The sequence below is a fragment of the Pagrus pagrus genome, assembly GCF_965226575.1.
Source record: "Pagrus pagrus genome assembly, chromosome: 5".
Taxonomy (NCBI): domain Eukaryota; kingdom Metazoa; phylum Chordata; class Actinopteri; order Spariformes; family Sparidae; genus Pagrus; species Pagrus pagrus.
The window spans coordinates 29,867,877-29,884,923 of record NC_140189.1 but is presented as its reverse complement, the minus strand read 5'-3'; the positions used below and the strand labels follow the sequence as shown (position 1 = coordinate 29,884,923).

At 41.6% G+C, this 17,047-nt stretch overlaps 1 protein-coding gene across 7 annotated transcripts in view; it reads left to right on the top strand.

Annotated features, from left to right (window-relative positions):
* The window catches only part of diaph2 (diaphanous-related formin 2), a 397,495-nt gene that overhangs the window by 288,213 nt on the left and 92,235 nt on the right, over positions 1–17,047 (top strand). For all 7 annotated transcript variants that reach the window (XM_084353751.1, XM_084353750.1, XM_084353752.1 and 4 more), the window contains one exon: positions 135–259. In XM_084353751.1, coding sequence (XP_084209877.1) covers positions 135–259 — 125 coding nt within the window. The remainder of the gene's footprint in view (positions 1–134; positions 260–17,047) is intronic.

Here is a 17,047-nt window from a genome sequence, read left to right as displayed (position 1 = left end):
ATTGTAAACCTTCACGAAGTTCACAGGCAGCTGTGTTGTTTCCATCATGTCCCATTTCCAGAAACCTGTCATCGAGCCTGTTATGAGTCTTAATTGAAATTAATTTATGTTTTTTGTTTCATTTTTTTCGACAGTGTCTGCTGAGATCTTAAAAAGCAGTTTGACCACCATGGAACGTCACATCGTGAGGCTTGAGAACGACATCGAGAACTTCCCCAAGATGGATGACCAACAAGATAAGTTTGTGGAAAAGATGTCGATATCCTTTTTGTTGTGTGCTTTCGTGCACATAAATTTGCTCCTCAAAAGGCGTGTGTACTCTTAGGATATCGCATCTACTATTTTGTCGACAGAAGTGTGAGCTGTTTGTGTTCTGCCTGGCAGAGGTAAGCAGTTTAAGTCACTTGGTGTGATAGGTGGCACCCAAGGGAACTTGGGGAATGGATCTGGCTGCCTTGCTGTGAGATGTTGATCGGATCTCCCTCTTCACTCCTCCCTGGGTCCCGAGAGTGAAATCACGCCTGTGGCTATTTTTACTGCGCTCTGCCACCGCTGCCGGTCCCCTGGGGGACTCTAATAGGGGCTCTAGCCCCTCACACCAACTTATCGCATATCCCTGATTTCATCTCTTGACCGGCCACGAGCCTCTCCACACAACCATCCGTGCACTATCTTCTCTCATGGCACCTCTCCTCTTTCGATAACAGAGTGTTTCACTTAAACCCAAGCATCTCTGCTCCCAAATTGAATTAGCCATGTCTCTGCACTTCCTTGAATGCCCTGTCTGAGAGGAAAGGTCCTCACTGTATAGGTTTGATCAATGGTGGAAATCACTCAATACCTTGAGGCTAGGGTGCCTTTCATGGAAGGAAAAAAAAACAGTACAACAGTAAAGCAGTCAGCAGCGTCTTCTTTGTTTGTCCCCAGCATTATTAAGAAAAGAAAGGATTACTCAAGAGTAATTGAACGAGTGAGGAGGTGTTTGCATATGCTGGACGCTCACACGTAAGACAGCATTTAACCTGATTTTTGTTTTCTTTTGTCTGAGATTTATTAAGGCTGACTTTGCACATTGGGTGGTATAAGAGTAATAGCCTCCTAACACATTAACAATCCGCTCCCAGTCAAAGAAGGGCACTTAAACTTGTGTAATTAAAAAAACTGAAGCAGAGACCTCCCAGGCGGCGGCGGCGGCGGCGGCGGCATCGGCGGCTCGGAGGCAGAGCAGGCAGGCAAGAAAGCTACTCTGCCCCCCGATGTCAGTATCGATTCCCAGGTTCCTTCGGGAACTAGAGGCTTGAGTGAGAGGAAATGGAGAAGTGTAGATATACTGCAGCATGGCTCTCCCTCACTGTCTGGAGTTCCTCCCCAGAGTGTGGCAGTGAGAAGGCTGGCTGGCCATGACCCGAAACACCCCACTTCCTCCTCTCTGCCCATTCTCCTCATCCCACCTGATCGAGTTTTGGTGCCGGGAAGGAGGCGTGGGAGGATTTAATGAGATCTATTTTTGTTCTTGCCGTATTTAAAGTTGCCATCAGTAAGAAAAGCTCAAGCATATATATATTTCATTCTCCATCTGTGTTGTGTTCCATTTTGGGGTGTTTTCAGAATGCTTAGTGATTAAGTAATTTCCTTTCACTTCATTTTACAAGTGGCAGAATTGCTATTAGTTGTACACAATTAATCATCAATTTTCACTGTTCTATTTTTTGGAGGCACAGGAAGTCAAGTGATGAAAAGTGGGTGCTCTGTTGTTCTCTCAGTCAGCTGTCAGGAGTATTTTACTTCCTCTGTGCAGATTTTTGTATTTGGTGTAGTCTATTTTGTCCCATGTAGTAGAAAACATGTTTTCTCCTTCCGAGTTGTTTTTTGTCTTGATGTTCACGCTGCATTATAACAGGACAGATATGTTTGCAATCACGTTTTGCTCACTGCCTTTAGAATCGCTGTGGGTATCCTTGTTATATCCGGACATTTTTGTATCCGTGTACACGTGTCTCAATTTAACCCACTTTTCTGAAGTCTGTCACCCAGGACAACAGTGTCTCTCTAAAGATATTAGATCTTGTTTTTCGTGCAAGAGAGCACAGGCTGTGCTTCATTTGCTGAGGTTTTTGGTAGCTTTAGTAGCTTAGGTAAGAATCTAATCTGTGTTGCACAGCTAAGTGTTGAAACAATGACAGTGTGAAATACAGTGCTATATTCTGGGTTGACATTTCCTTTGGTACACATAAGATAGCAGAGTCAAGGCAAACATACCTTTTTAAACTTTTCCCTGGGATGAAAAAAAAAAAAAAGGATGTTGGTTCCTTGAAGCGTGACAGATGGAAGAACAACAACAGCTAAAAGTCATGCATTTGATGCTCGAGCAACCCTGAAAAAGTTAAGTGAAGCTCTGTTGTCTTGACTGTTGGGCACTGTGATGAATGAGTCAGTCTGCGTTTTTGTGTGTGTGTGTGTGTGTGTGTGTGTGTGTGTGTGTGTGTGTGTGTGTGTGCGTGCGTGCGTGCGTGCGTGCGTGCGTGCGTGCATGCTTGTATGTGTGTTTCTCAGAGAGGGAGAGAGAGAGACTAATTTACAGTGCTATTAGGTGAGTACATGTGCCTCTGTTTCACTGTGACTCTCGTCAGCTTTTTACTGAGATTAATTTTAGGTGGCCGTGGTCACTGCGAGGTATTTTAAATGCAATGTGTGGCCCAAAGCAGCGTAGTTTTAATTAAACATTCAACAATGAATTAGGTTTGTTTTTTTTTCGTTTCAACATTCATGATTAGTGCTCCTTATTTGTTTAGGCTTCAGAAAAATCAGGTTTTACCCATTAACAAAAGTCTGATAAATCTCTGGCACGTGTCGTCTGCTGTGCTTACTTTTCAGAGGAAATCATTCAATGCAATAATAAAAGAAATACATGCCAAGAGCCAGTGGTAGCAGAAAGAGAAGGAAGAATGAAGGAAGGAGAGAAGAAAAGAAAAGAAAGAAAGAAAGAAAGAAAGAAAGAAAGAAAAGGAGAGCTTAGTGGAAGCACTTCATTTGGCTTTATTGATACATTTTTCTCTTTCCATTACTGTAATGTATGCAAATGACTGAATGGGGTGTTTGTTCAGCAGTTTAGTGATCTCTATCTGTCAGAAGTAATGGGTGCCCACAAAGGCTGTAGAGTTGAGGCACAAGCCCCCAGAGAGCCCTATTTCACCAGAGAGGCTATGGCTACCACACGCACACTCACCATCACACGCACACACACACACACACATCTGCAGTTCCTGCTGGATATGATAGAGTAGAGCTGGGGGCTTAGAGCGGAACTCTGCATACTGGAATATTAATGGTAGTGAGGTGGCTCGATGGGAATGATGAGAGATCGGACTGAACCTTGATGGGTGCCTGGACGTGTCCAATACGTCTCCCCTCACTGTATTTAATGCCTTAACCCAACCCACTGGTATTTAGCTTAACCTCTTATTTCCCAGAAGGCCAGAGTCATAGCCCATCATTCTCTTCCATCTTCACACACTGAGTGACAAGGAGCTGCCTTCTGGGGCCAGTTTCATTAATATATATAAGACTGCGCTAACATATATCGCCAGTCTTAATTTCTTTCTCTCAGAATACTCCAATTCAAATAGAACAGTCTCACAAAAGTAATACCTAGCTTCAAGGTTAGCCACCCTATACCTCTAAAAGGAGGCCTTTTATGCTTTTTCTGTTTTTTTCCTTTCCGTTATATACTGTAGGTTCTTGTGCATGTACTGTAAAAGGTCTTGAAAGTTAACAAGCCCAAAGCCGCGCCAGTGGGAGCTCCTCTCTGCTCCACTGCTCCTGAAGTGTAATAGTAGGAGTGGTCCCGCCTTTAACTCTGTGTCTTCTTGACATCACTACGTCACCATGTCACACATTTGCATAATTCATGGTTACATTTAGGGCAGAAGCGGAGCTAACTAGAAGATGAAAACACGACAGAGCCAATCGGAGACGTGGGGAGTGGTGCCAGCTCAGGCATGCGCGAGCTGACCAATCAGAGCAGACTGGGTATTGGGCCTCTCATACAGAGGGGGAAGACAGTGCTGCTGTACTGGATAGTATGAGAAAACCAAAAGCATATAAACCTATTCTAGTAGTAAGCCAAAATAAAATAATGAAACTGAACATAATAGTTGTTTTCTTGTTGAAAGTTTTCTTCAATTTTACAATTTAATTATACCATCTATATTTTCACTACCGTTTATTTTTTTTTGCAAATAATTCAGCGTGTGCTTTTGTTACACAGGCATTGAGATCCCCAGTAAAATGTCCTTGCAGCTCTTGAATTCTTCCACAAGGCTAAGCGAATTGAGCCGAGTGGCTCGCTCCATGTATTTAGCCTAATTTACCCAGAATTCCTCGTTGGTGTCCTTCCTTTAAGATCCTCAAGGACTGGCTTGCATTGTCCAGCTGAGGAGCTCATATAGCAAGATACATGGCTTTGTTGTATTATTATTCCCAATTCTTTGAGGCACTTCAGATTTGTAGTCATCATAATGACATGTCCCTTGACAGTTTCCTGCCAATGATGAATAGCAGCTGTTCAAGCAGCCACACAGACCTACGGTAGTTATTGATACCTGTTGGCGAATAGGAAGCTTCAAGTCCTGGGATCCTGCAAAGCCCACACAGTTTGCCAGCCTCTCACACCAACTAAGTCCGCCCACACAGGGTCAGCGCAGACACACTTTTTCCTGGCCCCAGGGCTAGCCTGTAATAGCACCTTTGTGGTATAAAAATCGACAGATGCATTTATACAGGTACCACCTTTTTGTTGTTCACAGAGACTTCAGCCTGATTTACTTCACACTTCAAAGGAAGAGGTTCTCTACAATGTGTTTATGGATGGCCTTTGTCAAACGGCAACAGTTGGAGACTCTGTTAGCTTCAGGGTTGGTTTGTGTACAGATGTACAGCGGCTTCCTCTATCGGCACCAGGCACTTAAGGTTAAATAAACGGTTGTTAGCGAAACAATTGTTCTATTTAGCAGGCTGCCGAGTTTAGGCCACGGAAACACCCCCTGTTAAAAGCTTGTTTTGTCTGGAGAGGCACAGTCGTTGTTTGGAGCAGTTATCCCACTTTAGTGCACCTTTATGTGTTTGAATGAGAAGTAAGTCAGATTATTTACAGAATCATCATGTTTATTTCTACGCGTTCGTATATAAGAAAACTAGGTTAAAAGATGCTGGTGGCACTTTCAGCAGCTTCTTACAATTTTTAAAGCAAAAAATTACACAAACAACCACCTCCCTTGCCACACACACACACACATAAGCTCCCTCTCTTAATCACCACCTTCCTCCACACCCTCCCACCCCCCCAACCCCAACCAGAGTGTTTTCCTACGCTAATGAAATTCACTGTAAACTGTGTGGCCAATTAACTGAAGCACAGATAAACCGTGGAGCCTTTTAATTATCCAAAATTCAGGGGAAACCGGTGTAAATAAGTAGAGGTGCTTAAACACTCCCTTTGCCTGAATTCTGTTTCGCTCCCCTCGACGTGAATGTCCAGACTCGGATAAAACAGCAGAAAATTGCAATCACTGGAGCAAATAGTCATCTTTCATGTTGCATTTCGCATGTCAAAGGAGATATTAGGATTTCAATTAACACATTTTAATAGGTATGTGTGTAAAAAAAAAACAAAAAAAAACATGCTTGCTAAAATTAAAAATTGTTATTCCAATTATGATTACAGCAAAGAAAAGGCACAAAATGTAAATGAAAAAAGGTTGTGGTGATTATGTCGCTGTCTTACTGAGCAAGCGTTTATTTTTTTTTCATTTTTGTTATTTACTCAATGCTGTCTCATTACCTTTGACAACAGATATAAAATGCAGCACATTTATATAGAGTTTTTAATTACCTTAAGTAAGGCATGAACTGGCATTGTCACAGAGAGAGTCAATTAAACAGTACAAACACTATGAAAAACATTTGTATTTATAGCTGTTGTGTAACCCACTGTACCTACAGTATATCTTGCAGTACTATTCTCATACCACTCTGCCAAGACAGTACAGCACCCGCCCTTTTCCAATGCAGTTTACAAAATGTACTTTTTTTATTACTGTAATGTCAGTTGTGATATTTTCCCAGTAAATCCACTTTATAAAATATATGAGGACAGTCCCCCATTGCAATCAAGTGAATTGATTTCTTAGTCTTATCAGAAAAAAAACTATAGTATGATAATGTAAGACTTGACCTGGTTTATTGTTCTTTCTGGTCTATCTATCTATCTATCTATCTATCTATCTATCTATATATATATGAATGCGTACTGGTTATGCAGGTTATGCAGTTTAGTGTCCGGTTAGATACTAAACTACATTTTGTTATGCTAGTACTAAAGTCAATGCAAATTAAATCAAATTGATTCTAATGTAAGGCAGGAAAAGCTAAGCAAGCCATCACGTTTAAGAAGGTGCAACCATCTAATGATTGTCACTTTTGTTTGATACATGACTTTAACGTACAATATGTAACTTCTGCTGCCAGGAGGATCGCTATCAAACATAAGATATGTGTGCAGAAACTGAAACTGAAATCCGTTTTTGGGTGTTTACGTACTGTGACTGGCTAAACACACCGCCTGCATTTTAAAGTTTTATTCAACTTAAATTTAGTCTTGCTCACCGACTTCTCTATCACAGAAGTAGCACCGGCGACCTATTGAAACACACCATTAAATTGAGTATAGTTGTGAATTTCTCTGGGTTTGAACATTGTTGGAAGTCTAAAACTCACCAGATTATATAACATAATTAGCAGACAATCAAATAACTGATTAATAATTAAAACTTGTCATTGTGTAAAATACATCCACACAATACCAATCAAGTGAGAACGAAGTTAACAGTGTCTCAGAACAAACATTACTGATTTGTATAGATTTGAAAATTCGGCTCTTAAACCTTGTGACGCTTGAAGGCGAGGAGATGAAAATATTTACTGAAATGCAGTTTCAGAACATAATACCTCCACATTTGATATATTCAAACTACAAGTGTGCACACAGATGTTTGAATTTTGCTCTGACAGCTCTGCCTCATGAGACACACGTCAGCCATAAATTCAACTGTGATGAAGCCCAAAAAAAATCAAGTGATAGGTTTTACAATATACACCAAAAAATATGTCACTGTGTTCACTGCCAGACAGAAGACCATTTCGATGCCCTCTGGTCATATGAGTGAATTCCCTAGTAGTTTGCCAATCAGTACCTTGTTAGGCTGTGACACTCGGCCTGACGTGGCAGCTCTATTAACCAGTAGAGTAAGCTTGCTGACAGGCTTCGTGGACTGTAGCTCCCGGGAGCAGGAGGGGGACGTGGCATCGGGGTGCACCCATGATGTAAGCTGGATCTACCCCTTTGCTCCTGTCATATTCCACTGATAAAGCCTCCATACAGTCCTGAAGGGTGTCCTATGGGATCTATTGTGTTGTCCTGTTGGGTTTCAGGGTTTGCTTCCCTGCTGGCTTAATGCTTCCTTATACACCTACTGTAAACATTGTTATGCTTGTTGTGAATGGTTTATATACAGTGTTTAGGGTTAAATGTTAATGGGCAGTACACTGTATGTGAACAAGGTGAAGAGCCAGGGTTTGGCGTAGTGACAAGAAAATATATTTTTTTTGGTAATCTGTTTTATCTTCATGTCTTCATGTGTTGCTCAGCTGCTGCAAACCTTCGCCCCTATTGGCTGGGGTCTCCGGTGATTATTTCTGCTCTACAGAAAGTCGGGCTAAGGACCCAGTGGCAGCAGCACCAATCTGCACCTCATTACTTCCCCAAAAGGCCTGAGCTTAGTGCAGGGTAATAGACAGAGGCCCAGCCGCCCTCATTTGTCATGGGCTCCTGGGTTTGATGCAAAGCCCCCCTTGAGCACTTGTTGCTGAGCTCTAATCCTGCAGTAGACACCAGCCACGCTTCTCTGCTTAGCCATCCCCACTCTCCACCGTCATGGCTCATGATTTCACTTTCATTTGATGTTTTAATGAAATCCCTGAGACTCAGTTGAATGGCAGGCCCATTGTTGGCAAATTATTCTATCAAACGCAAGTGGAAGGGAAACGTGACTGGAGTTATTTGTCTAGTAAATATGAGCCACAGAGGGTTTACGGTGTTTTTCAGCATGTGATTCCACAATAGAAGATGAGTTCAGTGACACAGGTTGACACACAGGAAAATGTATGGAGACAAAGTAGCACAAAGATGGCCTCTTACAGTATCCATTCACGGAATTTCAGTATTAACAAATAATAATAATACAGCTACTTAAGCAAAAGCTAATCGTAAAATGAGCTGAGTGAAATGTACTTAATGCTAGTAGATAACGTACAGAGAAGATATTATACAATGGCTGACATTTATTACTGTGCAGAGCAGTATATTACCAAGTATCACCCTTTATCGTGCCTCATTGCAAAAAGTATGAGGCAGTGCCCGAAAAAGCTGGGAAAAGGTCCTCGATGAAAAGGCCTGAGTGTCATTAGCTGAAGTTGCTGTGTGTGCTAGTTGAAAGCCTCTCTAAAATGTAAATCAAACTAATGCCCAAACACTTCCTCTCCTTTCTCCACAGTAATGTTATTCCTTTGTTGCCGATGCTGTCGAGGGAATGCAGCGTTGTTCTGCTGTTTGCTATTGGGCTCGCCGTTGATTTCTAACTGCGCTCCGTGGTGGCTATCCGTCCTCTCCCCTGACAGGACCAAGGGATCATTGTGTCTGCATGACTGCAGGCCATCTCTCCTGCCGCATGCTCATATACGTGGCCCCACAAGCGATTAGCCAAACTTATTGACTGCAATTGCACGCTTTGGAGCAATTAGGCGCTTCATTATGCAAATAAAGTGCACTAATTGCTTCACATTTGCTAATTGATTATAAGATACGGTATATGGTCGACATTAGGGTTGACTCCTTCAAAAAGATTTGGCCTTCAACAGTTTAAGCCATGCACTTTGAGAATAAATTAACGACGGCAAATAGCACAGTGCGCCATTTACCCAGTATGTCACTGTGCGCTCGGCTCTGCAAATTCGAGACACAATAGAAAAGTCGGAGGAGAAAGAGATCTCTAATTAAAATGAATCTGTGACAGTCAGAAACACTAACAGTTACAAACGGCAATCTGATGGTAGTCAACAGGGGATTCTCCATTAATTGGCAAAATGAGGCTCATCAATCACACAGAGGGGGAATGCTGCACAGACAGTATCCTGTCAGAGTCACCCACTGTGGGGGGAGCAGCATGACGTGTGTCTCAGGGACAGAGTCATGTAGAGAGGGAACAGTTTCTTCTCTCGCTCTCTCTCTCTGCCTCTGTCTCCCTCTCCCCCGACTCTGTTTCCCACCACATGTGGCTCTCAGTAGACATCTCTCCAACTCAATCTGACAGGCTTTGTTTTTCCTTGTCGCATTTCAAATGGGGATTGGCTGGCATTCTCTGCCAGTCAAGGCCGAGACAGAATTGTCAAAACACACTGTTGAATTTCGGCTTTTGGAGGATATTCTGTGCTGATGACATGTGCTGAGAGGCTTGTAACTCCATACTCCCTTCTCTCCATTCAAGCACTCACGAAAAATACTGGTACCGCTGATCTTCTATTCAGAGGACCTTGATCCTTTTATTGGATTCAAAATAACTTTTTTTCTCCAATACTGACAACCAGCACTGAAGTCTTAATTGGAAGGGACTTTTGTCAGGTTCTCTATGATATGAAAGAGTCAAAAATCAGCATGGTATGGAAGTAATGTATGAACTTAGTATGAACCTAACAACGATCATAAGATCCTGCATTTTTTCATGGTGAGCAATGTTCTCCCATGATTGAGCAAGCCAAACAAATGCCAGGGCACATGACATAACACCTCTTCCTACAGGTCAATAAATATACCCAGGAAGTAATTGACTGTTTTGTCAATTGAACCAATCAATAGACTGCTCCTAGGCTCCATGTAACTCGCTTGGTTAGGAGCAATCACAGGCAAAGCGAGAGCTGAAATAGTTAATGATCTATATTGCATGTCTGCTTCGTCTGTGCATCTAATTTGTTACCTCATGTATCTATATGGTTCAGACGACCATAACTGACCTGTCACATAGAGTATAATGTTACCTGATATGTGCACACACACCCCACATTCGCACATGCATTGTTTGTGTTGTACGTTGATCATTACCTCTTTCCAAGTGCATCAAACCGGTAATATGTCAGGCGTGTCACGGCAAATGGGGTATTCAGAACTATCTTTATAGCCTTCACCGGCAGGGCTAATATACTGCGAGTCAAAACAACAGTCATGCCTGTGTGGGTTTTTATTGACAATTAACCTCCAATTAGCAGCGTGGATGGATAGGGTGACCTCTAGAAGTGCTAGTGGTTGTGTTGACGATGGCTTCTCCATGAACATGATTACATGAGATGAGCCAGTTTGCCGTGAAAAGGGACCTCGGGCTGCTGCACCAATGTTTATATTAACAGACAGAGTGAGGCGTTTACCACAATGATGTTAGCTGTAATAGAAGTGAACATGAAAATAAATCATTTTCAAGTTTCAGAAAAAAAAACCTGTTTTTCACCCTCCTTTTTTTTATTTTTCTCACTGTCACACACACGCAGACACACACGTACAGACTGTATAGTATTAGTGGGTCTAAGTCCGGTCCTTTAACAGCAACCAGGATGTGTGAGAGACATCTGCACCTGAGCCAGCAGCTGACCTTGAATTGACTTTCTGTGATGAAGACTTATGGTTGATCCCTGGGCTTTTTGCCTTGATGCCTTGCAGCTTCCCATCCTAACTTAAGAACATGGGCAAGAACCATGGAGACCATATATCTCTTTCTCTGTTGCTCTCCTTTATTTTTTGTTCTTTATTATTTTTGTGTGCCCCGACTTTCAAGGCTACCTGTGCCGGTTGTGAGAACATACAGTCGGTCGAAAAATGAATGAAAAAGTAAATAAATACATAAATTAAAGAAAAGGTTAGAATTGCAATATGATGTTGTCATTTTAAACATAGCTAACATTACTAAAGATTGACTAAAGGTGGAAAGACCATGCCTTTTAGGCACATTTTTTAAAATTTTCTTAGACCATCACTTAAATCCCATTAGAGGACATGTACATAAAGCTAAAATACCACCACACTTTACATAGATATGCTTTGGAAATTATTTTGGTGCAGTTTTGCAAGTCGAACTGCAATTTATTTTCTGCATATACACTGTTAGGTGACTTTCTGTTAGAGCATATCTGAGGCTTGGATGAGCAGGTTGATTCATCATTAAATCATATCTACATATATTTCAATAATAGGTGGAAACTACAAGCTTGCGTACATAAGTAGAGATGTCAAACTTTTGTGAAGCATTCTGATAGGAAGCATTCAGCTAATGATAATGACCTGATAATACATTTGAACTCTACAATAAGGAAATGATCTGATTAAGCTTCAGCTCCAATTTGCACCTCTGGCGAGATTTGTCTTTATGGCGACAGCCGCTGAGGCTGATGGGTAATATAGTATTTAGAGCCAGCTCACCAAACAATTATATGCTAATTTACAGTTGGTGAAAAATGCATTTGGATGCAGCTCCTCCCACTTCACACCTCTACACCAGAACTGCTGTGTGATAATGAGATTGTTTGTCAAAATGTGTTTTTCGTATTGTTTTTCTATTTTTGATTTTTCAAACACATACACACCCTCTTCCTTGCAAGCCCACAGTGCAGAGATGTTTCAACAAACTAACAATGGTGCTAACTGTAATGCACATTCAAGCACATTTCTGTCCAACCGTGTCCTGCTGTTAAAAGTCGCAGAGGCACAGGTGTGAAAACACACATCCAGAGGTGTAGGTAGGAACAATTGTTAACTGGAGGGACACATTGGCTTGGTGCTGCCACAGCCCGGTGGTGACGAGGTGTTGTTGCACAGCAACATGGTGTGGTCGCCATCATCAAAAAAACACAACCTGTTGGAGATGCACATGTTTGTAAAAATGGAGTCAAATAAGATCTCCAGCACAGAGGAGCAGATCATGGCACCAATCGAAAATGAAGAATAACTTGAGCAATCTGAATGACTGACTGCAGTTTGTATGCGCTCTGTGGGCTGAATGTGCTCTTGGGGCATGTTTGTGATGGATAGTACAGCAGGGGTTATGGTGCCTCAGGCTTGTTTGATCCAGTGGTCATATTCTTAAACCTTTGTGAGCAAGGTCACGATGCTCCATCTGAAATGTAATTCTATTTGCATTTGCTCCATTGCCCTACTCCTACAGTTTCTATGTACAAATCTGATTTTAAAAGACTGGTTAAAATGAAATATGTGAAAAATGTGACTCTGACTCTTTTTACACTGAATTTCTTCAGTGCTTAAAGTGACAGTTTTTAAAGGGTGACAATGTAGGTGTTTTGTCCCTGTACCTTGTGGCTCCTCTTTAATTCAGTTGCAAACAGAGATAGACTTGGAAAACACTTGTAATTGAATCAGGGAAAGTGACAACATGTTTCGCTATTATCACCCCCTGTACGTTTCAATTATTTAAAGCGTGTTCATTTATGCACACAGGAAGAAAGCCAACAGTTCTACAACGATGCTTTCAAAGTTGCATCTTATTATAATTACATCATGCACAAACTCATGATGCTGCGCTCCGCTCGAAAAAAGCCTGTAATCGACCACTTGAACCTTCGAACTACTTGATCAACCCTCATCATCACTCTCTAACCTTTTAGTATAATTGTTTTATTTTCCTTTTCTTTCCGGCTGGCACAAAAAACAGCATGGTTCAGTCTCAATGCATTTGTTGCCATCAACACATTTTTTTTTAGCCTTTGAATCCAATCTTCTGTTGCTTAAACAAGTCTGAAGCACACGGCTGCAATTCGAGCTCCCGTGGCAGCGCACAAGCACACGTGCTCAGAAATTCGGAAAGTGCACAATTTGTGGTCCAAAAAAACAGTAATGGATTCCACCATCCAACATTTTCCAAGGAAGATTTGAGAGCGCCATTAAAAATAATTTTAATTCTCAGTCTAATTTTAGCCTCGCCACAGCTTGGATTGCCATGGTTACAAATGAAGCTTCCGCGCTTTGTAACATTCAGGTCAACCCCAGTTTAAGCCCCCCCAGCAATATAACCATCATGAATATTAATTACTGGACTGTTTGTTGCTCTTTGTAAAAGTCTTATTTTCTTTTTTATTTATTCAAAATGACCCTCACTCTACACTACTCAGTGTAAGTAGCTTAAAGTGGAATCATGCAGATTGAAATTCAGCAATTAGCTGTTTTTCTATGTATGTTTTTTGGTTGTTTTTTTTTTTGTACTTTTTAAAAATTTGTTTTGATAAAAAAAAACAATAGGGCATTGTGAACATGGTTGCCTATGTACGATTAAATGGTTCCTTTGGTTCAGAGTGAAAGAGATCTTGCGACTGTCTCACTTTATATTTGGCAAGTGTGTATTTCCTTAAATGTTCATCACAACTGTAAAGTAATATTTGTCATCAGGCATATAGATATCAGCCAGGAAGTTAGTCGAGGGGGTTACGCAGAGTTTGTGCTATCAGGGAGTGACAGTCATTGTGTTTGTGTGTGGCTGTGCGAGAGGGTGGGGGGGTGTAAGAATGTGTATACATGAGATAGCTGCGAGGCAGTGCAGAATGATAGCCCGTGAATGAGGCGTTTTCCATTGAAGTGATTAAAATGATTGAGGACAGTGGCGAACTCATTCATCTCTGAGCAAGGTGATGAGGGACATTCTGTATGTGTGAGTGTCGGGAGAGAAAAGTGCCTCGGTGCATTCACGTATATGTGAGAGCTATGTGTGTGTGTGTCTGTGTGTGTGTGTGTTTATGTGTCACAGATGTAGAACAAGTTGTGAAATGGGACTGGCGTGGAGGCGGCCAGAGAGATGTGGAGCGATGCCCACAGGAGGGCCATGTCTTTTCACTGTACATCTGAACAGACAGCCAACTATTTATCATCACCCTGCCGCTGCCTACATTCTACATTTTAATTTGACCTTCATCAGAACAAAGTAAAGAAAAACAAAAAAAATCCTCATTGCCAACCTCGGCTCTTGTTGTTTTGTTTTGTCATTTCATTTTTATGTCTGTATTTGTTTATTCTAAAATGGTAGCACAGAAAACAGGGGTAGCAGTAGTTGAATGGGAATTCCTTGAGGTTTCAGTGGATGTGATTAAGCTGGACTCTAATCAGTTTGTCTCCTCTGTTCAGCAGATTCTCTTTAATTACCTCAGTGAGGGGAGCGAGTGGGTGGTGCAGGTTGTCTTGCGCACGTGCCATATGTTTTTTTATTTTATTTTTTATGTTGCAGTAGGTGATAGGTAGTAGGTGGAGTGGTTATTCTTGATTAACATTCCTGTTCTATCTCTACTTACCACAAAGGTTAAACCACACCCTGTACTTTAAACTTGAGTAGAGTTAGCCTCAATGTCCTTGTTGGCTACACATAACCGCTCTCGGAGCCCATTAAGTGTGTGTCTAAACCCACTTAGCATTGGCAGTCTTGTGAAAGTGTTGATTTGAGGTCTATGGGTTCATGTTTCCCTCCTCTTTCTCTCCCTTTCACTCTCCCTCTGCCTCTCCCATCAACTGCTCTAATCTCCTGAATGCCATCCACACTCACCGTTCATCCCCAGCCTTCAGGATTGGTTTCACACAGTGATCCCCTCACTGACCAGACAGACGACTCAACAATTAACCTCCGAGGCTGACCTGAAATATCTCAAACCTTCTCCCTTCAGCATCCTTATTGGTCTCTAATAGATTTCTAACAGGTAGAAAAAAAAAGTGGATTGAATTTCACCCGTCCAACCCTTAGGCTCCGTGCAGGAAAAATGTTCAGTTTGTTGTCTTTTTTAAAAAAATGTTTTATTCCGTGCTAAATACCACAGTCGTGACTATGGCACAGGGTGCTGTCTGAGCTGAATGTGTAATCATAGGGCCAGGCTGGTGATACATAGTGCCAGTGTGTTAATGATGGCATTAGACTTTGTGGCATTCTTCACAGAATTATTCCACCAATTGCTTCTCCATTTCCATCCTGTTAAAGCCCTCCATTTTGGAAATAGTGCTAATAGCCAAAAAGCACTCTGCTGGAGCCAGTTTGACTGAAACTGTATTCCCCATGAAGAAGATTAGTCCCTGTGTTATTTAATGTCACTTTAGCCATTATTGCAGGATTTGCAGGCGATGCAGCGTCTGTTTCCTACCTTTCTGGTCATCATCCCACACAGGGCTAGTGATGTGTCCTACTGTGCTGTGGACACAGGTTGTCAATCCACTGATTCACATCTCTCTGTTCTTTTCACTGAAGATAAGTGATCTATTTTTTATTTTTTTTCATACTTTGTGTATGTGCTTTCTGCTTTTGTGTGCGCTTATGTGCATACGGTCATTGTGTTGGTAGTTAAAGGGAATGCATGTGCGGATCAGATTGTAACCAGTAAGGTAATGATTCATAAGGCAGCCAGTAGGATTTATCCACTAATAGATCTCCTGGGAGATAACCTAATCCCCCAACAATATCTCCTTATCATATTACAGGTGAACTATATACAGAATGGGCTTCTCTATCCACAAATGAATACTAAGCCCTATACTTACCTTTAAGCTTATTAGATTTGATCTGAAACAGAGCAGTATCAAGTATTCTCCCCGATGCAAGGCTGATCAGAGATAATAATCCTGTCTGAGATTAGTTTTAATTTCACAGTCTACCAATTGCCGTGACTTTATGTAAAACAATGTATGTTTTTCCAACGCTCTAGCATTTCAAAACATTCATGAAACAACTCAAATAGAGTTCATCACAATCACAGAAGCAGTTTCCGTACTGGAGATTTACCACATACTCTAGGACAGTAAATACACTGTGTAATCTGTTCATTGAGTGCTTTTGTCATCCACAGAGATCACACGACGGAGCTTGTCAGTGGCAAATGAAAGTTAGACTTCTTTTCAAGGTGCGGATTGGAGATTAGTCGTAAGGCTCATCTCCATCTTTCTGTCCGCTTTCACAGAGATGATACGATTTGCAAAAAGATGAGGAACCCCCCGTTTTCTCTCTCTCTCTCCCTCACCCATCTATTACTTCCTTGTCCTCACTCTCTCATGTTACCCATCCCCTTTCTTCTCTTTATCCCTTTCTCTCGGATTGACTAAGCTCCAAAGTGGGTTGCTAACTCTTTTCAGGATTCCAAGAGGAAGAGATTATATAAATGAGTAGATATTCTGAACAGAGCCCAGAGTGGCTTTGTGTCGCCACACAGACTCTTGGGGCAGCCACTTGATTTTTCGTAGGGCTGCTCAATTACAGCAAAACTCTCAATCACCATTGTTTTGATTATTATTATTACAACTGTCCCTTTAACAGTGGGTTTCCTTGAAGTAGAAATATAATTCAGCTAAAGAGATATGAAATATGTGATGGGTCTTATAATGTGTTTTTTGAGGGGGTTTGTAAAATGTGAAGTAGAATTGATGAAATACGACTCTCTCATCCTTTTTGGCTCCTCCAAACATCATTTACCGTAACTGCAGGGATAGACGTTCACAACATCCAAGCAGTGGCTGTCTTAGTGATTAACTGTGCTACTTGTTGACACAAATAGGAAAATAAGATATTTCAGTTGAAAATTCAAGACAATTAAAATTTTTACAAAATAATGCATTGCTAAATTACAAGCCTTAGGCAGATGTTGCATCATTACGTATTCTAGGTGCTGTATCGTAGGCAACTGGACTTGTTTCAGTTTCTTGAAGACGTTTCACCTCTCATCCAGGAGGCTTCTTCAGTTCTAACTAACCAGAGGGGAATCGGCTGGCTTTTAAACTCTGTGTGGGAGTGTCCTCACAGAGTCATTAAGGACACGTGTGGGCTCTGAGTTTCAGAGTCGTTAGGGCCGTTGGTCAAACCGGCCTTCATGTGGGTTTCTAAGGCTAGGTGAGCCCAGGTGTGAATGGTTTGGGTAGAGAACT